The sequence below is a fragment of the Aethalodelphis obliquidens genome, unplaced genomic scaffold (genome assembly GCF_003676395.1).
Source record: "Aethalodelphis obliquidens isolate GAN/ISIS:26980383/991018 unplaced genomic scaffold, ASM367639v1 scaffold2, whole genome shotgun sequence".
NCBI classification, from domain to species: domain Eukaryota; kingdom Metazoa; phylum Chordata; class Mammalia; order Artiodactyla; family Delphinidae; genus Aethalodelphis; species Aethalodelphis obliquidens.
The window spans coordinates 4259447-4281640 of record NW_020837946.1 but is presented as its reverse complement, the minus strand read 5'-3'; the positions used below and the strand labels follow the sequence as shown (position 1 = coordinate 4281640).

At 47.8% G+C, this 22194-nt stretch overlaps 1 protein-coding gene across 1 annotated transcript in view; it reads right to left on the bottom strand.

Annotated features, from left to right (window-relative positions):
• The window catches only part of DRC11 (dynein regulatory complex subunit 11), a 170223-nt gene that overhangs the window by 29056 nt on the left and 118973 nt on the right, over window positions 1-22194 (bottom strand). The window contains exons 14-15 of the mRNA XM_027117474.1: window positions 16264-16371; window positions 12053-12252 (exon numbers count right to left, since the gene is read on the bottom strand). Coding sequence (XP_026973275.1) covers window positions 12053-12252; window positions 16264-16371 — 308 coding nt within the window. The remainder of the gene's footprint in view (window positions 1-12052; window positions 12253-16263; window positions 16372-22194) is intronic.

Below are 22194 nucleotides of genomic sequence, written 5' to 3'. Positions count from 1 at the left end.
AGCGGGGCCCACTCAAGGGTCAGATGGGCAGCTCCAAGGAACCACTGTGCCACTAAAAGCTATCTGGGGTTTAAGTCAAAAGCTTCCCTACTTCCAGCCCCCAAAGAAAATAAGAAAATGAGATACTTTACATAAAAGGTTTTCAGCTTCTCTGAACAAAGATACGTTATAATAACAAAGGCAAAAACCTTATTCTTTTCAATCCCTCTTGAAAATCCTAGCTTTAGAACGGAAACCAATGGAAACACAGTTTTCTCATAAACAGCTGCTCCTGTCTCAGGCTAACTCGTGCGCTCACCGAGGCAGCAGACCGGCCTCTCCTGTGTCCACCTGGCAAACACTGGATCTTCCATGGCTCTTATCTGTGTGCCTCTTTTCTCTAGATCCAGCTGTTCTTAATGGAAGTTGCAGATGTGAGTACCAAGTATTCCAGCATTCCTTTTCTCTTTCCGCTTTTAACAAGGCAAGCTACATAGATGGACTTGAAACACAGGCATCTTATTAGTTTGGGACAACTTTGAAAGCAGCAGTCTTATTTCTCGCACCTTATTTAAAGTTGTTCTGAAAATCTGGCCGCACCATTCCATTGAATGGGAACGCTATGGATTGCTCCCTGAACTTGAGCGCTCCCTCTGAGCGGTGGGGGAATTCCGTACTTCCTGTGTTTCTAACATGCACCTGTGAAGGAATTCCTTCCTCGGGACGGTCACCTGCTCTGGGGTTCCCAGGGCTGTGCAGAGGACCTGGGTGGCCACATGGTTTGGAAGGGCTCAGTCATTATCAAATGAGCAGAAAACATTTCCCAAGCGAGTTCTTTGATGTTAACGATACAAAGAATGGTCATTTGCAAATTGCCTTGAGATCTAGGACAGCACTGCTACTCCCTTTCCATGCACCCCACGCGGAGGCAAGCGCGCCCCACCCGACTCCCCTTTATACATAAGGTGCCGAGGCAGAGAAGGAAGTCAGTAAAACCCCCTCCTCCCCCGGCACAGAGAGACGTGGAGCCCAGAGCGAGCCCTGGGTCGGCCCGACACCCCCAGACCAGCACCATCATCCAGGCAGCAGGCTCCCACGTTGCCATGGAGAGGAGATGCCTATTCCAGAGCATCTCCTCACCCTTGGCCCGTGTCCTCCTCTATCACCTTTCCCTCTAACAGGAAGAAGGGCTCTAAGACCACCACTGTCTTGTCCTCCAGAGCATGAATCTCTATTTCCCTGACCTTCCTCGGTGGCGTGCCTGGTCAGGGGACCTCTGGTGACCTTGGTCAGTTCTGGGCAGAGAAAAGGGGTACAGAAGGCTGGGCCCTCCCAGGCCGAACACCTCTCCCACCAGGAAGAATGGAAGGAGCCGAGGCTCTTTTCCTCGGGGAAAAGAAGACTCAAGGGGGCAAGTGAGCTGATTTCAAATAGTTGAAAGGCTGTCAGGCGGAAGAAAGTCTGGTTTTATTATTTTGGGTCCAGCGTGTAGAATGAAAGCCATTCTCTCATTTTTCATTCACAACATTGATAGAGGGGCTTTGATGTGCCGGGCACTGGGGTAGGTGCTGGGGTCCCTGACTTCAAGGGGTCCCCACCGACAGAAGGGGAGGGCAGATGTGTAGCTGGGAGGGGGGCACAAGGAAAATGGGCTGTCAGCAAGGACTACCGATGACAGAAAGAGGGAGAAGTAGATGAGGAGGGTAAGTAGAAATGGAGACTGCAGATGAGGGTTATAGGAGACAGACCTTCCAATGGTTTCCAGAAGGTCCCAGAGCCTGGAGAAGGGGATGCATCTGCCATGCTCAGGACAGGAGCCAAGGTGCGGGGCTAGGTGTGCCCGAATGGGGCTGCTCGGGGTCATTCTGGAAGGTGTCACAAAGTCCTTGGCCATGCTACAGAGTTGCTTCTACCCTGGAAGCTGTGGAGAGTCTGTAAGGGTCTTGAATCGTGACCTTTGATGCTGGTTGTGTTAGAGAAAAATCCCCCTGGTGGGGTGTGAAGCATGACTGTTCCCCGGAGACTGGGAAAGAGATGGGTGTGTGTGTGCAGATGGCATGGTGAGAGGTGAGGCTGGAGGCAGGGAGAGGGTTCGGAGGCTGTTGGAGGAAGAGGAGGTGAGACCTGGAGCAGAGGAGTGGCGAGGAGGGCAGGAAACGGACAGGAGGGGCATTTAGGATCTGCCAGACCTGGTGATGGTTGGGGGAGGGATGAGGAAGTAGGGGGTCTCCAACGCTGCGAGGCCTGGAGAATAGGAGGACGATGGCCCAGGAATCCAAACAGGGGACTAGATGAGGGATGAACGGATGAGGTCAGGTTAGGCCAGGGGAGCCCGAGGGCAGCTGGACATCCAGGCGAGAGGACTGATGGGTCGGGGGGGCAGGAGGGAGGTGGGGGGCTGGAAAGGGCTCTGAAGATGGCAGCAGAGCCATGGGAATGGATGGAGGGGATTCCCAAGGAAAGGGGGAGAGGGGAGGAAGCCAGACCAGGGCTGTGGAGCGGGGACCAAGGGTGAAGACGTTGATGGAGGAGAGAAGGAAGAGAAGCCCCAGAGAGAACAAAGGGGCACGGAAGAGGGAGCCGTCCTGTAGCCCAGGGACGGTGGAGGGCAGTGAGGGGTGGGCGACAGCAGCCAGTGCTGGCACAAGGGTCTGGCAACCAGGAGGTCACTGGTGGCCTTGGCAGGGTGTGGAGGGGACAGAAGCCAGGGGACAGGGAGCTGAGCAGTGCATGGGACAGAGACAGGAAACACTGGCAGAGTTTAGAGATGGCATTGGGTGGGGAGGTAAGGCGGGAGAGGATGACCTTCGGGGGAGACGCCTTCCCTGCTTCACAGCCACAGGGAGGGGAAGGATGCCTGTGGGCCAGGCAGGTGCTGGAGAGTCAAGGCGCATCCACGGAGGCACCAGGCAGGCAAGGCTGAGCTTTGAAAACACGTGCCCCGGAAATTCAGCCCTTTCTTATTGTCATGCACAAGCAGCGCTGGTTAGTAAAAATTTCGGAATACATATTCAGACAGGCATAAACACCCTCTGCCCCTCCACTGAGGACAGCTCATCAGACCTTTCCTGTCTCTACAGACCTTCCTCAGTATCGAAACTTGCAAGCACAAGACTGTTCTTCACACACTGCTTTATATTCTTGTTCACTTCGTACAAAATTTATTTCTCCAACTTCATTTTAGCAAGGGGTCTCATCATTTATCCATCTAACCCCTGTTTTCTTAACATTTGGATGGCTTTCCGCCTTCTTGCTAAACCAAACAGCGCTTAGACGGGCGCTTTTGGGTCCATGAAGCTAGTCGGTCGGAGGGCCTGCCAGCTCTTCACGTCCTCACCCGTGTGGTCCACCTGCCCTCCCGGAGGCCCTCTGTTCACACTCTCTCCAGCCACAAATAAGTGGATCTGTTTTTCTACTCTCTTCTCAACAAGTATTAACCATAAAGAACTCTTTGCCAATTTGTTAATGAAAAATGGTAGCCTTTGCTATTTTAATTTTCACTTAGCAACGAAAAGGCTTTATTTAAATTACCCACAGATAGTTTGAGGTCACAGGCAATTAAATGTAATTAATTCGTAATGGAACTTTCCAGAAGTTACAGGGGATAGTTTGTTTCAGCCGCCAGTAGAGGGCTCTGCAGTCCTATTGAATATCAATTCCGGAATAAAGATGCGTTTCAACCAAAACGTGCTTTTTCAAGTTCTGGGAAGGGCTAGCAAACAGTTACTTCTCCATCCATGTGAGTTTTATGGATTTGATCTTTTGTGTTCTCCAAAGAAATGCTGTCAAGCATCCGCCATCGGAATTAGATTCTCTTGGTTGGGATATAATGGCTCAACAATGGAAACCAGTTTGTGTTTGGCACGCTTGAATTACTAATTAGATCTGCCCAAATGACCCCTGGAAGCTTTGCGAGTTCTTTCTGAAAGGGTCCTATTTTGTTTGCCATAGAGAACCCCAGGAAAACCCAGCTCCGTTTTTCAGTGGTTGTGTCTTCGTTTACCAAACTGAAAAGGACCATCCATCCGCCTCTCCATCCGTCCGTCCGCCCTTCCATCCATCCAACCCACACAGATTTTGCTGAGCATCTGTGGTGACAGGCAGGGATGTCTGGGAAACATGGTCCCGGCCTGCAGAGTGTGTGGCCTCCCGTGTCTGAATGGGAGCTGCTGGGCAGTCAGGCAGCCGTCAGCGAGGTGCTGCCATGCTGGGAAGGAGCTCGGGGGGCGGTTACTGGGGGCGGGGGGCGGGGCTTAGCTTTCTGAACAATAGTCACTCGGATTCTGTTTCCGTTTAATATGTGAAGACATTTTGTTCTCTATTTCCATTATTTACAAATGATATTTTCAAACTTTCTATTTCCTTGCATTATCTTTTATGTGATCGTAGGAGTTACTTCAAGTCCTTGCTGGGTGTGAGCTGGGATAAACCGCGAATGACAATCACAGGAAGAGCAGAGGTGGATTAAAGAGTCAGGAGCCCGGCTGGGCTGACCCTGTAGAGAAAGGAAGGTGAACTGAGGCAGAGGAGAGGACCAGGAGGGAGGCACAGCTGATGGACTGGGACAGGTGACATGGGGGAACCAGGTCAGCGCTGGTGCCAGGAAGCCACTGATACCATTGCTGATTATCAGGTGGAATTCGAGGGGATGGTGCCTGGATGGTGACAGGTGTCAGGCTTACAGATCACCCAGACTTTCCCCTGGGACCCCCTCTTCCCAGCCGACTCCCAGCTAATCCATTAGAACTAATGGATTCACGCCCACCCGCCCTGACTCTGTGCCAACTTTGGGAAGCACAGGGGTTAACGCCGGGGTGCAAGGCCATGCTCACCTTCCCCATGCACCTTTTAGCCACATTTAGGGCACTCCCCGCTCTAAGCGTTTCCAAGCTGGTTAAAAATTCTTTAATGCCTGTGACATTGACCCCGTTCCCATTACCCACCACAGAACAAGAGCAGACGCAGCCACGCTCACGTGCCTTACAGCCCACAGCGCGTTTCCACACACCTCACTGCAGATGGCGCCCGGATCATCCGGGGTTGGGACCCGCCCTTCCCCCCAACCCAGCCGCCCATCCTCTGTGGGGACGTGTGGATGCTCTGACTGCGGCTCAGTTTTGCTATGAACCTAAAACCGCTGTAAAATGGAAAGTCTGTAGTAAAAAAAAAGGTTTTGCTGCCTACGTGCGTTCCCTTCTTCAACCTGAAACTGTCTACATGACCCAGCGGGAGGGGACCCAACTCTCTGATAGCAGCCCACTGAGGGCTCATGGGCAGCAGCCCCCAGTTCCTGTATTGCCACACCTGATGCTGCACGAAAGTGGCTAAATTCTGTTTCTCTGTTTCCCTCTCCTCTCCCCCTCCTCTCTTACCCCCTCTATCATTTGAGCAGCTCTGTTTTGGGGGGCCAGGTGTAGGTCTTTGCTTTACCCTTACTGAATTTCACCTTGAAAAGGGTGACTAACATATTTATTACATTTATTGTACATCTGTGTGTTGTTTTTTGAAGCTCATCCACGAATAGCCATGATGTCTTTGTCTGGGTTATTAACCAGGAGTGTAAGTCTCCACGAGCTACAGAGATGTAACTGGCTGGGCTCCCCATCTGCTGATTCCTGGGCCAGCTGTTCACACCAGCACATCTGGGCAAAATCCCTTGGCCAGCTGCCATCGGCCGTTGGCTGGGAGCCCAGCACGGAGCCCTGGTGGGTGGCGCTGAGGCACGAGCAGCATCTCAGCTCTTTTGTCCGGATTTGCCGGCCACTACGGGCCACGTGGCCCAGACACAGGCTGGGCGGCCTCGTTAGCCCTGCTCTCTTAGGTCTCCCTCTGAGTCCAGCCCTCAGTGGCCGGACCTCTGACAAAGGAGGAAAGGGAGGAAGCCAGGACCCCAGGGAGGGAGGGAGCATCTCCCCCAGGACCCAGACCTCAGGATTAGGACGCTCTGCTCTGTCCTGCTCTCCGGTGCTGCTGGCCTCCCCTCCGGCTGCTCATGGGCGGTCTGGAGGGTCAGGGAAGGGGGAAATCAGGAGGGCGTGGGGTGCCGCGGGAGCTGCCAACAGGACGCTACAGCCTCCAGTTTCTTCACCTTCTCACGCTGAAATGTCTCACGCTGAAAAGGGTACGCTGACACTCTGGCCCAGGCATGGCCTTGCGCTCGGCCCAGCTTCCACAGGGCCGGGCACGACACAGCCTTCACTCTCTCGGAGGCCAGCTGGGGGCCAGGTGATGGCTTTGGAGTCAGATCTAGGCTTAAATCCAGATGCCAGCCCCTTAGTTCTCTTGTATTTTTGGTTGAATTAAGCACCCTGAGCCTCAGTTTTCTGGTCTGTAAAATGGAGACATGAATTCCTGCCTATCAGGGATTGGGGCAATTAAAAGGGAAAGTGTGTATAAAACTTCTGGCCAGACAACGAGTCTTCCCCGCTTCTCCATCCCCTGCCTGACCATCATAAACACCTGAGGAGGCTGGCACCCTGCCTTGATAACTTCTTTAGTCTGTAAAACACCTATTAAATATTAATCATTTATCCCGCATCTCTTAATTGTTAGATGCATTTCTAATATTTCCTAGCTAAATAGATGTATATTCCTTTCCACATATAGCTTTGCTGGAAGAGAGAATTTTAAATAACATTTGTGAACCGGTACGGTAAAGGCGTTTCTTAAAGGAATGCATTAGAGTTATCGTGTGTAAAATAAAGGAACCCTCCCAAAATAATGGGAACAAGACAGATTTGAACTTGTGCTTGGGAAACAGATCAGAAACTCGTTTTGCCAACGTGTTTTCACGTGCACAGGGTGTTGCGGGCAAAGCAGACGCCTCCGGCCAGAAGCGAAATTACGATGCTTCCTACGCATTGCATTCTTTGCTCTGCCGAGATTAATTCAGTCAGAGGAATTCTTTATAAGAAGATGTGATGAGTAATCGGGCCCTTCTGTTATTTCACCTTCTCCAGCAAACGCCTCAGATCCATATTTTGCTGCCTTCAAGCTGCTGCGGCCCCGGCCCACATAACAGGACCGCACTGGAGCTTCCCGCCCCTGATTCACCAGCACAGCCATAAAATCCCTCTTTCCTTTGGTTAATTAAAGGCAAATACCTCTTTGCAATGCAGATAGCTGCTCCGTCAGTCCTGCCAGGACACAGAGGCTCACTGTACGTGATCTTTAAATGAATGACTTTCACTCCAGAGACCTCTTGGTCTTTCATTAATCGGCTATATACACAGTAAATGAGGTGTGTGTCAGGTCCTCCGACGTGGAGTGGTCTAGGCGGATGCATGTACTGTTCCACATTTTGATAATCTGACATCCAGCATTTTGTGGTCCACATAATGTCAGTCTGCAGTGATTCTAATTAATACAAAGATAGCTCGTCTGATATCAAGACAAACCTCTCAGTGGCACGAGCAAATAATTTCTTGAGAGTGAGAACATCATGATCATGTCCTTGGCTCTGTCCTGGAGTCTGAGCAATTGAGCCATTTGGTGGCTGGAGACGAGCGGCTTAATTCAGAGGCGGAATAATGCAGCTGTTAGACCTGGAGCCTCTGCATCTAGACTGACCAGGCTCACATCACGGCACTGCAACCCAGGAAAATCACGTAAATGCTCTGTACCTCAGTTTTCTTATCAGCAAAATGGGAATAACAATATTGCCCACCTCATAAGGTTGTTGTGAGGAGTGAATGAGTTAAAACAGAGAGAAGTGTAAGGTCTGTGATATATAGATGCTCACGAAATGCCAATATTTTTATACTCATGTGCTTCTGTTGGTTACCTGACAATGTCAACAAAATTCAGCATTTAGAATGAGTGCATTTAGGTGTTCTTTTGGGCAAGAGGATGGGTTTCTCTTACTTTACCTCTGAAGAACTTAGTGCTTTGAGCTTGGTGGTTAAGTACACAGAGGTCACAAGTCAGGTTGCTGGGCTTCAAATTCCAGCTCATCTTCAAATTCTTGGGTAACCCTGCAAGTGTGCATGCATGGGGGAAGATTCCAACAAGCTCAGTGGGAAGCAACAGCTGGAAAACTAAACTAATTGAGCACATACCTTAGCTTCTGCCAAGTTAAAAGAGCTTGGTAAACACGTCAAGCTGTCCTTTTAGACCTCAAAGTAAAGACAAGGTTCCAGGACTAAGGGCGAACTCAAAATACACCCACACTAACAAAACAGAAAACAAAACCTCTGCAAGTTCAAGCTGATCAGCCAGCAACTTAACTGCCTGATAGAACCAAGCCTAGCATGCTTCAGAGTCAGCACAATATCGTCCACAATGTCTAATGTACAATAAAAAATGATCAATCATATGAAGAAACAGAAACATGTGACACATAGACAAGAAAAAACAAATAGAAACAAACCGCAAGATGACACAGTATTGGAATTAGCAGATAAGGACTCTAAGGCAACCACTGAGTTCAAGGACTTAAAAGAAAAGATAGCTACATTGAATGAACAGATGGAGAATTACAACAGAGAAATAGAGATCTATAAGAATAAGCAAATTTAAATCCTAGAACTGCAAAGCAAAGTATCAGAAACATAAAAAAAGAATCCACGAGATAGGTTTAATAGCAGATTGGAGATAGTAGAAGAAAGGGTAGGTAAACTTGAATGTAGATTAATAGAAATTATCCAATGTGGAAACTAGAGAGACAGAACCTCAGTGACTTGTGGAACAATATGAAGCAGTCAAATATATCTATCTATCTATCTATCTATCTATATATATCTATATATCTATCTCAGAAGGAGAGGTGAGAAAGTGGGGCAGAAAAAATATTTGAGTAAATAATGGCTCAAATTTCCCAAATTTGGCTTAAAACATATATTTACAGTTTCAATGAGCACAGTGAGCCACAAGTAGTTAAAGTACAAAGAACAAACAAAAATATCTAGACACATTATAGCCAAATGAATGAAAACAAAGATAGAGAGAAAATCTTATAACCATTCAGAGAATATTGACACATTACACACAAGAGATCAATAATTTGAATTTTTGACAACTTTTCATCAGAAATAATGGAGTTACAGAGACAATGTAATAACATGTTTAAAGTGCTGAAAGAAAACTGTGTCAACCCAGAATTCTATACCCATCAAAAATATCCTTCAAAAATGGAGGCAATGTAAAACATTTAAAAATAAAATGAAAGCTGAGAAAATGTTTTGCCAGCAGACCTGCACTGAAAGAAATGTAAAAGAAGTTCTGCAGCTGAAAGGGAAATGACACCAAATGGAAACCTGGATTGGCAGAAAGGAATGAAAAGCACTGAAAATGGTAACTGTGTGGGTAAGTATAAAATATTAAATTTTTCTGCTGAATTTCTTTAAAAGACAAATGACTATTCAATGCAAAAATAATAACACTCTATTGTATTGTTGACAACATTTCTAGATGTAAAATGTATGATAAAATCATAAAGGACAAGGGATAATAAATGGATTATATTGTAAGATTCTCACATTTTAAGGAAAATAGTACAATATTAATGCTGTGTTACGTTAAAAATGACTATTGGGGCTTCCCTGGTGGTGCAGTGGTTGAGAGTCCGCCTGCTGATGCAGGGGATACGAGTTCGTGCCCCGGTCTGGGAAGATCCCACATGCCGCAGAGTGGCTGGGCCCGTGAGCCATGGCCGCTGAGCCTGCGCGTCTGGAGCCTGTGCTCCGCAACGGGAGAGGTCACAGCAGTGAGAGGCCCGTGTACCGCAAAAAAAAAAAAAAAAAAAGACTATTGTAATTTGTAGAGCAGTCACTGAAAAATAAGAGTCATTGCTAAAAAGACAATTGAGGGATTCAAATAAAATAATAAAAAGTACTGACTTTACCCCAAAGAAGGAGAAATAAATAAGTGGGACAAATGGAGAACACACAGCAAAACGGGAGACCTAACTCAACCATGGGAATAATTGTAAAGGGAGCAAATGCTCCAATTCAATGGTAGATATTGTCAGATTGGGTAAGAAAGCAAGACTCAAGTATGTGCTATCCACAAAAAGGCATTTTAACTCTAAAGACATTGAAAATAAAAGAGTATAAAGAAAGCTGATGTGGCACCATTAATATCAGACTGGGTAGACTTTAAGATAAGGAGTATTATTAGAGACAAAAAGGGACATTTCATAATGATAAAATAACCCATCAGGAAGACGTAACATCCTAAGTGTGGATACATCTTATGCATACCAGATCTTCAGCATATGTGAGGCAAAACCCAACAGAACTAAAAGGAGAAATAAAGAATTCCACAATCATAGGTGGAGGTTTTAATACCCCCTCTCAGTAACTGATAGGACAAGTAAACAACAACAAAAAATAGAAAACGAAAAAGCAAGTCAGAGAATGAGAGGAAACATTTGCCATATGTGTGTCCCACAAAGAACTTGGATCCAGAGTACATAAAGAACTCTTCCAAATCTCAAGAGCAGCAGGTCCAGGGAAAAGCAGGCAAATGACTTGGACAGACATTTCAGAAAAGAAGTTATACGAGGACCAAAAAGCACATGAAAATGGTGGTGACACATTTGTATCCGTTTCTTCAAAGTTCACACTTAATATGCATATTTCAGATCTGTGCATGTCACTGTATATAACTTTTACCTTAATAAAAATAGTGCAGGAGGGTCAGGAAGAGAAAGGTCTAGGTTTGAACTCTGCTCAGCCACTTGATCTCGGTGGCCTTGGGCAAGTTACTTAACCTTTCAGAGCCCCAGTTTCTTTATCTGTAAAATGGGGATGAGAATGAACTCTCCACTGGGCTGCTGTGAAGATCAAATCCAATGACACAAGACATGGAGCATTTAGCGTGTATGAGGCGCTCTATTAAATAGCCTAATGCTCGCTCTTTATTCCCCACCCTCCTTCTTCTTCTCGCCTCCCAGCTCCCCAAACTTCTCTCTCCATGGATTCCTTCAGGACAAGCAAGGGACGAAAGTGCGGGGCGGGGGGCATGTCCTAACTTGCGCAGCGTGGGGTCCATGTGGCTGGGAGAGGAAACCCTGCTGCCATCACTTCCTCCCTGGGGCTGTTAGGAGGAGACGGAAAAGGAACCATTTCTACGAGCGGCTGCTCGTGTGTAACCATCTCCCCTGAAAGCAGAGGCAGAGCTAACATCTAGCCCCAAGTACCGGACAGTCCTTGCTCCGCGTACATTTTGATATAGTAAAAGCTGGCTTATTGGACATGCTAGCAACTGAAAACGAACTGAACAGCCTAAGGACAACCTTGAGGGACTCAAACAAATGAAAATGAAATCCTGTGAAGTTTTAATATCAAATACAGAGTATCAGAATGCTCTAAAGCTTGGTAATCCTCAAGTGTACGTATGTATATTGTGTCTCTATCTATCTATCCATCTATCTGTTATCTATCATCCATCCATCCATCCATTGATGTATCTTCATCATCATCTATATCTAAACTGTATCAGAGAAGCATTGCTTCTAGCGCTGACAGTATCATTTGGTTTGACTCCTTCATTTCAGTGACGATAAAACAGAGACCCAGGGAGGTGAAGAGCTTATCTAAGATCACAGTGCTGGGGTGTGTATGCACCATCGAGGACATGGCATCCTCTGGCACTGGGTTGTAATTGAATATCTACACTACTGCAGTCAGCTTAGCTTCCTGTGGGTTCCTCCTTTATCTCCTGTGTGAGAAGCTGACCTCAATGTATGCCACGTGAGAAAAAACACCCCCAAATGCAAATATCTGATGCCATTATTGGAGGGAGGCGGGCTGAAAAAGGATTTGATTTTTAACGAGATCTGTGAGCGCTGCAGGAAGGATTCCTGTGGCAGGAGGAGGCTGATCTGAATGGCACAGGAGGGCGTTTACGCAAAGAAAGGAGCTGTGTCTGGTTGTTGGACGCTCAGCCAGGTGCAATAATAAAGTAATTTACAGGAGGATGCAATGGGGAAGTTTAAGAGGGATGTGCATGTCTGCCTAAGGAAATGATCTGTGAGGGTCTGTGCTAGTCGGCTTAAGGAAATTAACGGCAGCATTTGAAAATGCAATTTGAAAGGAGGAGGAGAGAAGAGGTCAAGAAATGTGATAAATACCTTGAGGACCATATGCAGCATCATCTGGAGACCACTTTTGCCCGGGTATTTGCCGGCAATGTTGGCTGCGGACAAGTCGAAGAGGTTGGCTCCCGTTTCGGTACAGATGGCATGGACCAGCAACTTCTTCCCCACCCCAGATGGGCCAGCCAAGAGCAGGGATTTCACCAAAGGAGCTTTCTCATGCACTGCTTCAGAACCTAAAAAATGCAGAGGCAGAGGCTCTAAGGTCCCGCCAAGAAAATAAGTGGCTCTTAGACGGGCACTCCTCAAGGCCGCGACTCCATGGCACGACACCAGCCTCGGCAACAGTGATGGGTGCGTGGAAGGCATTTCTCACCAGGGGCACGCCTCCTGTCTCAGCCAGCTCCGTGACACCTTTGATTTGTATGTCAAGGTGGAGCTGTCAGGTCTCCTTGGGTGTTCAGTACATTGCTTCTCTCTCACCCCTCACCCCAGCATTCCCTCCACACTCGTAATTTTAGAGAACATTCCTGCGGTAACTAACCTCTGGCACTTTGAAGGCTCAGGAAGACGAATGTGCGATGGACAGGAAGATGCAGGGGAAAAGGGGGAAAAAACAAGATCCAGGCAGCAGTAGCCTGGCTTTTTAAAAAAATTTTTATTTTATGTTGGAGTATAGTTGATTAACCATGTGTTGGTTTCAGGTATACAACAGAGTGATTCAGTTACACATATACATGTACCTATTCTTTTCCAAGTCCTTTTCTCGTACGCGTTATTATAGAATATTGAGCAGAGCTCCCTGTGCTATGCAGTAGGTCCCTGTTGGTTTCGTCTGTCCTGGCTTCTAGTCTGTCGGTAGGGGCAGAGTCAACCTGACCCTTGATAATAAAGGATGTGAATTATTAGGTCACTCAGAGGTCCCTGCCCTGTGCTCTCAACCTCATCGCCCATCTCCTTCGAGCCCAGATTGGAACTCGGGCTTGATTTCTTCCACCATCCTGAACACGAGCAGAGCAGACGTCGGCGCTAAGTAATTAGAGAGTGAACAGAATGAAATCCTGCAGAAGGCTGTGATTGGAACATCAGCTATCACACTAGTTTGCTTTTGGTCAGCTGCTGGGCTCTTCTGGATCAGCTGTAAACATATCAACATTCTAATTATTATTGTGCTTCTCTTTCATTTTTCTTGTGTGATTGACAAGACTTAGGGAATTTATCTCATCATTAGAAACAAATTTTTATAGTTACCTACTACACTCTGCAAAAACTTGGAAAGTAGTTTGGAGCAAGTTCTCTTTAAAATGAAGCGAAACGGGCACGCTTCCATTGTGGTTAGCGTGGGAAACGGCAATGTGTTATGGTGAAGCAGACCTCGTTTTCCACGGCAGCAGAGAGATGCCATTCTTCCCGTCTCCCGCTCAACACCTGGATAACTGAGGGCTCAGTCTGTGGCCTCGGCTGGGGGCCGCTCATGCGGAAGAGCCAGGATTTGCTGTAGAGTTCATGGCCGGGGGGAGCTAAACTTGAGAAGTAACTAGAAGGGGAGGAAAAGATCCGTGCTAAGATCCGTGAGGGAGACAGAGATTCAGGGAAGAAAGGACTTCCCATTTGGGGGATGAGGTGGGTGCATGGGGATGAGTCAGATCGGACTTCAGAGAGAGGGGCTGCGTCTGGGCTGGCCGGTGAAGAGTGGGCAGGGTGGAAGGGGGCGTCTGAGAAGGATGCAAGTAGGGGGCGCAGTGACCACAGCCTGCAGCGAAGGTCAGGCAGGTCCTGGGGGGGCGGACGATTCTGGCTGGCGAGGTAGCTGAGGTCAGCAAGGGGGTGGGGCGGAGCAGTGACCACAGCCTGCAGCGGAAGGTCAGGCAGGTCCTGGCGGGCAGATGATTCTGGTTGGCGAGGTAGCTGGGTTCAGCAAGGGGGTGGGGCGCAGTGACCACAGCCTGCCTCGGAAGGTCAGATGACTCTGGCTGCGAGGTAGCTGGGGTCAGCAAGCGGGTGGGGCGGAGAGTGACGCCAGCTGGCAGGGTCCCTGGAAGATGATGGGGGTTAGAGTGGTGGCCGAAGCCAGGGGGCCAGGCGAGTTCCGGAAGGGGTGGAGGGAGGGGAGGACAGCGCTGGGGGAGGGGCACAGGCGGGGGAGACCCGGACACGTCATCTACCCCAGGGATGTGACTTTCCAGAAGGAAGGGGGTGGTCACCAGCGCCGTGCAGAGGTGGAGAGGGAGGTCCAGAAAGGCTTCTGCGCCGGCGCCTCGCTGGCCTCTGGACAGCTCATCAGACGGCAGGGCAGGGAGGGGCCGGGGAGTTGCTGGGGACAGACCTGCCACGGCGTCCATGGCTCTAGCTGCTCATCTCGCCTTTCAAGGGCAGTGGTACAAATTGCCTAGAATTGCTAAGAGACAGAGGAAATTTCCAGGCTTTTGTGCGTTCACCCTTTTCAACTTTCGGAGGCTTAAAGAGTCACGAGGAAGCCAGTGTTCCGTGTCCTAAGCCCAGCTCTGCCCCTTCCAACCTCGGACTTGGAGAAAGTTCCTCAACATCTTGGAAAGGCTTACTCATCTGTGAGAGCTGTTCAACGTCCCCCTCCGCTGGGAAATGAAACCGCACATAAAACGCAGCTTCTGCTCCGTGAGCGCTCTCCCCCCTCGCTTCCCTCTCTCCCTCCACGCTGCAGGGACAGTGACATTCCGGGGCGGGGGGCAGTGAGCGGGTGAATGCTGACCAGATGCTTCCTGGGCATTCCCTCACTGCCCTTGCGGCTTTGAAAGTTCGCAGCTCGTCCTGGGAGCCCTGGCCGAGGCTCCTGGAACCCTGGGGGCCGGTGCGAGCTTTGTTGCCTGGCAGGGTGGGAAGTGGCCTTGCGGTGTGTCCTCAGTGCCCTCTTCCAAGTGGCCGCCTTGCCTAGTCCTGGCAGGGATGACCTGAATAATCAGACCAACAAAGGCATTCCCTTTTGTGCCCGGATACTAGTTTAGACGTATGAAATTTAGACGAAGCCCTGGCAGGCTGCCGTGTGAGCGAACTTCTCTGTCTGACTTGTTTGTACAGTGCAAACTCATGAAACCGTCATGAGAACAAACGCCCCGCTGATTCTGGGGCCTGGTGGGGCGGGTCAGCCACCAGGGAGACTTCAGGTTTCTCATTGACAAAAGGAGGGTCCGGGTGGGATGCCTCGCCTCCCAGGCACGCTTCTTCCAGAACCCTCAGGTCAGCTTGGAGACGACACCCATTGCCTTGTATCTGCCAGTGGAGGATGCAAACACACCACGCGCTCACTTGGGAGGAGTTCCCTTAAAATCCTGACACCCCTTGATGTCCTTGGCTCTACTGCCTTCCATCACTCTGCGATGAGGTTTGAGGGCTCATCTGTTTATTTTATTTATGCAGACCCCATTAAATATCATATATTGATTCTGTTGACCCCAAATTATGTTGATCCCCAAGTATTATATACTGTGTTATATATGTATCTTATTTATGTTGACCCCTATTCTACTGACTGCTTCTGACATGAAGTTGAAAGAAGAATGAACTATTTCTGGCCAATAGGTTTAAGTTCTTCTTTAAGTCAAAGTGGAATAAGGTGAGAAGTGTCCAAACGATTCCCATCTTACTTTGAAGCAAATTAAATAAACAAAATGCAACTTCTAGTTCAGAACGGTCATCAGAGCACGGCCTGGCTGGAGTTCCTGCCCCTGCCCCAGGTGACGCAGTCATGAAAACATAAATAAAAGTGAACGAGAGGAGTGGGTATCTGTTACGGAGAGCCCCGACTTTTCTGCAGACTCTGGTCCGTCTGTCTGAACAACCATGATTGAATCTCCGTGGAAACTGGCAGAGCCTTGATTCTTTAGATCCAAGAAATACACTTTCACTGACTCCCGAAGGGCCGGCTCTGTTAAGGACCCAGTGACAGAGCCTGTGTGTAACAGGTAAGCCTAACCTCAGCCTTTGTCTAATTTGGTCGCTTTGAATCGCGGGTGCTTGCCTCGGTCATCATCTCTCCAGATGACAGCTTCCAGGACCTTCAGAATGCTAACCAGACATTCAAAGGTGCTACAGATATGCTTCCTGGGCGGTACCTTTCTGTGCTCCAGGATGCTCTAGCCCAGCAGAACGACCCTCACTCACAATTCTCAGTAGAAGAGGTAAGCTGCAATGCACACTGATGACGACCTGGAACACACGAGCAGACACGCCTGCTACTAGCAAAGGCACAGCAGGGCAAGTGGAGTCCTTACCTAGCGGCAGGATCCCATACAGGGTGATGAGCTGTCGGACATCCAGGAGGGAAGGCATGGGTTCTGTGGACATCTGGCGAAGAGTACTCCCCAGGTAGCTGTAGTCACCTGGGGAGAAAAAAAATAGAGGACAAATGAATGGGAAACTACGCTACTCTGAGTTGCATAATTTGGACACTTGCAAAATTAACACAGGATACAAATTTAACATTTCTGAGCAAATATAATTATATTACGCAGAGTCATTATAAAGAACTTCTCAGATAAAGGCTTGAAGAGAAACTGTCCAGCCACAAAAACATTTCTATACTCGCTACAATAGCTGAGAATTATGTTGAGTATGATACTAACCTCCCACTATTTTAAAAAATCACCTCTGAATGTTGAATATGTGAAGAGCAAAGTTCTAACATGAAGAACATACAACGTATGTTTGGTTTAATTTCTATTCCAAGAGATTATGTCTAACATTTGCACAAACTTTAAAAATAACTTACTTAAGATGGATGTGAAATTTGTATTGAAGCCGTGTAAATCTGATCCTGAAATGCAATCAGTTGAAAGGTAGGATCTGAGTCTAATTTAGGACAAACAGAAACGTCTCCTTTTGAGGGTGATAGTCATTAACATTTTTATCGTTTTTAAAGGATTACCGAAGGAATAATATCGAAATAAATCTTTACAGGTTTAATTAGAAGGCATCCAAGAGCTTCATTGTAACTAGTCATAAATCTGAAGTGTTATTTTCTAACTAATTTAGATAAGGTCACATGAAAATTAGTTTCGCTGCCTTCACTTGTCATGAGGATGGACTTTTACATGCTCATATGATTCTCTCTTGATTTGTACCTGAATCTGAAGGAAAAATATTCGATAAACGAATCACAATCTCTTGATGTTGTTTTCTCCTTTTTCTTTTCATAACATGTATGGATCCTGCAGAGCTTTCAATGTTATGTATGTAAAACAAATGCTTTTATGCGTGTATGAAAACACTGAAGAAATACATGTAGGCGTCTATGAAACCCTGAAAATATCAACGGCTTTAAAGCATTTTCAAATGCTAAGAACATGAGAGTTAAAATCCAGATCATGATTGCTGTTTTGTTGTGGGCCACAGCCTTTCAAAGCCTCCGCATGAAAGAAAGTCCTTGGCAAGGGCAATGGTCTTGGTGAGGGAAATGAGTGATAATGAAAGCATCTATTATGGCTTCCGATCTGCACGCTTTTTAATGAGCAGGTAATAAATAGAAGAGCGGTTCATTTCGCCTTCACTAGAGCAGGAAGGGATCCTGCAGCCACCGTTAAATCCAGCACTTATTGCTGTAAACATGACATTGGGGGGGCATAAAAGTGACCCCATTTTCCTGCTTAAGTAAATCCAAGTTAATACCCAGATGCGCCATATTTTCTAGACTTAGACAAAGGAAGTTGAACAGTTGGCTGTTGGTTCTGATAGAAGGAACGACCCTTTGCCAAGTGAGGAGACTCATTCTGAAAGTGTGTTACTACGTTTTGCTATTGCCCAGCACGGAAGCCATAAGCCCCTCCCACGGACTCATTCAGAATTTAGAGACTTCAGGGTTCCCTGCACAGACACCAGGTCTTCCACGAGCGAGGGAAGAAGGAAACAGATGAAGAGGTGTTAGAGATAGAAAGCATGAAAAAGGGCAAGGAAACCTAGGACAACAGCGGGAAAAGATACAGGACTGTGTTATGGGTAGGATTGTGTCCCCTTAAAAATCCGTATGTCAAAGCCTAACCTCCAGTATCTCAGAATGTGACCCTGTTTGGAAATAGGATCACTGCAGATGTAGTTAATGAAGCTGAGGTTATTAGGGTGGGTCCTAATCCAATATCATTGGTGTCCTTTATAGAAAGGGGAAGTTCGGACACAGACACACACACAGGGAGGAGGTCACGTCAGGTCTGAAGGCAGAGATGGGGTGATACAGCAGAAGCCAAGGATCACCAGCAAACCACCAGGGGACAAGACGAGGGATGAGGGGAAGAGGTCAGTTTAGGCCACGTGAGCCCCAGGGCAGCTCAGCATCCTGGCAGGGGAGGACTGACAAGTCCAGGGAGCAGGACAGAGGTGGGGGCTTGAAGGGGCTCTTAGGCTACAGCCAACAGATTCCTTCTCAGAGCCTCCAGGAGGAAGCAACCAACACTGCTGACACCGTGGCGTTGGACTTCCGGCCTCCAGAACTGGGAGACAGTAATTTTCTGCTGTTTAAGCTGCCCTACTGTGGTACTTGTTAGAGCAGTCCTAGCAAATGAACACAGAAGGAGGAACTAATTGTAGAGACTGGGAACATACGAGCACACTTAAAAAATAAGGAGAAATAAAAAATATTTGAGAAAGCAAGGTGAAATCAGCTTCTAACGTTTCCATTCTACCCCACAGAGCATTGAAAAGAGAATAAAGAACAGACGATTGATAAAAAATAACAGCCTCTTAAAAAAGTTACTCAAAGAAAAGGAGCGAGAGAAACAGGAGGCCTCAAGTCAGCAGACAATCCTTGTAGGACTTGGGGCCTCCCACCTGCACCAGGACACGCCAGCTCTGCCCTGGGCACTGCCAGGGCTGCACAGAGCATCTTCTGATGATGATGAGCACGGTGACACATGCTACGTGGTTACAATCCAGGTTCCTGAATTGTTTACACAATAAAAATTTACGTTGGATGCAGGCTACCAGCTTCCAGAATGAGGTCGACAGAGAGACTTCTCAGGTTAACCTTTGGTTGCAACAGATTATTATATCTCTGCCAAGATTATGCGCCCCGGGGCCCAGGTATTCCGAAGCTTCAGATGTTTTCCACGTGTAATGTCTAAGTCAAGTCTTGTAAGGTGGGATTTTGAGGAACCCTTTGAATCTTCTTGTTCTTAGGACAGGCCCTGGATGCCAAGGAGAAAGCAAGAAACACCAGCCCTGGCCTGGGTGTCAATGTTCCCACTGAACGCAGCAGCTCCAGAACCACAGGCAGAGCCAGGTAATTTAGGGGAGTATTGGCTGTGTTTGCTCCCTCTGCATTTTCCCCTCGAGCAGTGGCTGACCCAGGTGCCTCGCACTTCTGCGACGTGCACAGGGAGGGAGGGGCACGGAGGCACCAGGAAGTCACAAGCCCTCTTGCTGGAGAACCCTGAGCCCGCGGAAGATAGGTGAGATTACCACCGCGGCAACACAGGGGGGCAGCCAGCTAGCTCTGTACCAGCGCGCCCTCAGGTGTTCCATTTCCGCACTCATTAAACCGTCACAGCAATTCAGTGAGGCGGTTGCTGTTATCATCCTCATAATTGTGGAAACTGAGGCACAGAAAGATTACAGAAGGGACTGGCAACCCAGAGGGTGTGAGCTTCAGAGGCAGGAGGGAGAAGACATTCCCAGCCTGGGCGGGACAGCTGGTCAGTGGGTCTCTGGTCAGTGGGCATCAGCCCTGTGTCCTGGTGGTACGGAGGACGAGGGAGCAGGGGAGAGAGCCCCTCGCTGAGAGAGGGCCCCAGGCAGGCACCAAGGGGTCTTGGAGGACGCCAGCGCCCAGAATCTCTCCCCAGCATCCAGGCACCATCTGGGAATCAGGGACCTTGATGGTACCTGAGGGCAGGGGTGGAGGCTTGTAAGAAGGATTGAATTTGAATAACCTTGGCAGTTCAGCCCTCGTGATGCTAAGTTACGGTGATTTAAAGAATAAGGAAATGTGCTATTTCTTGCATACCCAAGCTTGTGGCGGGAGCTGGTTCCTGGGCACAGGGTCAGCGCTCTGAGCTGGGCAGGTGCGCAGGGACAGAGCAAGGAACTGGGGGTGGGGGGAGTTGGGAGCTGGGCCTTGGGGGAACCAGACATTACGCACTTGAGTTTCCTGCCTTCCAAGTCTCCTTCAGCCCTAACTGCTGTGATTCTAGTGTGTATTTGGATTTGAGTGGTGTTTAGAAAAGAGTGGAAGCCCCCCAAACAACTCGTGTCCCGGCAGTGCTGAGCTGGGCTGGCTGTGAATACAGGGTTCCTGGGCTGTGGGGAATGTCCAAACCATGCGGCCACGTTGTGAGTCTGAGGGTCTGTGCTCCGTCCCTGCCTGCATGGGGAGTTGCTGAGGGACAGCCAACACCCACCCTGCCCTGCTTGTCCAGCTCTGGGCCGGCTGGAAAAGAAGAAGGGGTAATGCCCCAAGGTTTCTTTTTCCCCTTTACTTTAAGGTCTGGTACTTTTATTAGAATACATCTTGGTGTTGGTCAATTGGAGTTGATATTCTCACATCCAAAGTGTGATCGTTCATTATGTGGTTTGCATTTCTGTTTTAGGAAATTTTTCATGAATAAAAGTTCTTAGTATTTGTTCTGTTCCTTGGCTTTGGTTTTCTTCTTTAGGGATGTGTATTATGTTTGCCTGCCTATGTGAATTTTCTTTGCCTATCTTTAGTACTTGTTACTTTCTTTGGAAACCTTGTAATCTTGTTCTTCATTTCTAGTTTTATTTAAAAAAAATTTCTGTCTTTCACATTTCATTTCTCGTAAAGCATGGTTTGTGGACTTTATTCATTCTTATATTCACTGTAATTTAGTTTTGTCCTAAAACGAATTTTCTCCTTTATTTAAAATATTCCTGGGGCTTCCCTGGTGGCGCAGTGGTTGAGAGTCCGCCTGCCGATGCAGGGGACACGGGTTCGTGCCCCGGTCTGGGAAGATCCCACATGCCGTGGAGCGGCTGGGCCCGTGAGCCATGGCCGCTGAGCCTGCGCGTCTGGAGCCTGTGCTCCGCAACGGGAGAGGCCACAACAGTGAGAGGCCTGTGTACCGCAGAAAAGAAAAAAAAAAAAAACAAAAACAAACAAACAAAAAGCCCCCAAAATATTCCTGGAATTTTGTGTAACTCATTTCTGCACTTTTCTAATTCCACTTTATGTATTCTTACATATCTTCTATAATTTTCTTAATGTATATTAGCTTGGTTTGAAAGAGGAGGTTCCAGTTATGTCTGCTTTGTGGGCGTGTCTTTTTGTGATGACACTTTGCTCCTTATTCTTTCTTTTTTAATAGACATCTGGCATGGGCTTTGACCTTGAAACTTTCCATTGCTTAAATTTATATGAGTTAATATTCCTATATGTTTAGAAGATAGTTTGGGTCAGGGTAGCTTTTTAAATTTCATAGAGTCCCCTCTTCTGTTGTTTTCATATATGTTATGAGTATGGTGGCTTGCTTTTTGAGGTGTCCTTGTTCTGTTCCCCTCCCCCAATTTATTCTGGACCTTTTCTCTCCCTCATCTCTGTTGCTCCTATTCAATTGTGATTCTACTCCCAAGAGTTTCTTCTCAGTATAAGGCCGTGTCTTGGAAGGGTCAATTTCAAGAGCGTCCAGAGGTTGGAGTGTTCTCGCCCGTTCATACTTTCTGATTCTATCCATTTTCACGCATCTGCTGTTGAAGTGGGCAAACCCCTCCCAATTCCAGCTGCAGTTACTACCCTGGTCTGCTGTGCTTTCCAGTGAGTGCTTGCTGGCTATTTTGGGGTTCTTTTGTTTTTTGTCCCCAGTGGCTTGCACTTTGGGCTTTGAGGGGAAACTTGGTTATTTCGTTTTCATGTTAATGTTGTCCACAGGCCTTTGCTTTTGCCATCTAGTTGCTTTAGTCTATTTTTATGTGGGGATCTGGGAAGATGCACTGCCATCTTTTCAAGCTAAGGATCTTAACCGGGAGAAAGAAGACAAACGTGGAAAAGACCAAAGGGAGCCAATCCTTGTGGCAGTTTGACTGATTTTGCTAGACTGGGTCATTTACATTTGAGGTCACTCTTAAGAGGTTGATTTCATTTGCTTTGACCTTAAGCATCTTCAAGATGCTGCCTGGAAACTGACAAAGAGATCAGTGAGGAAGTCCAAGATGGATAAGAAATTAGTAAGAAGATGAGAAATATGTCCATTAATTCTCTGAGA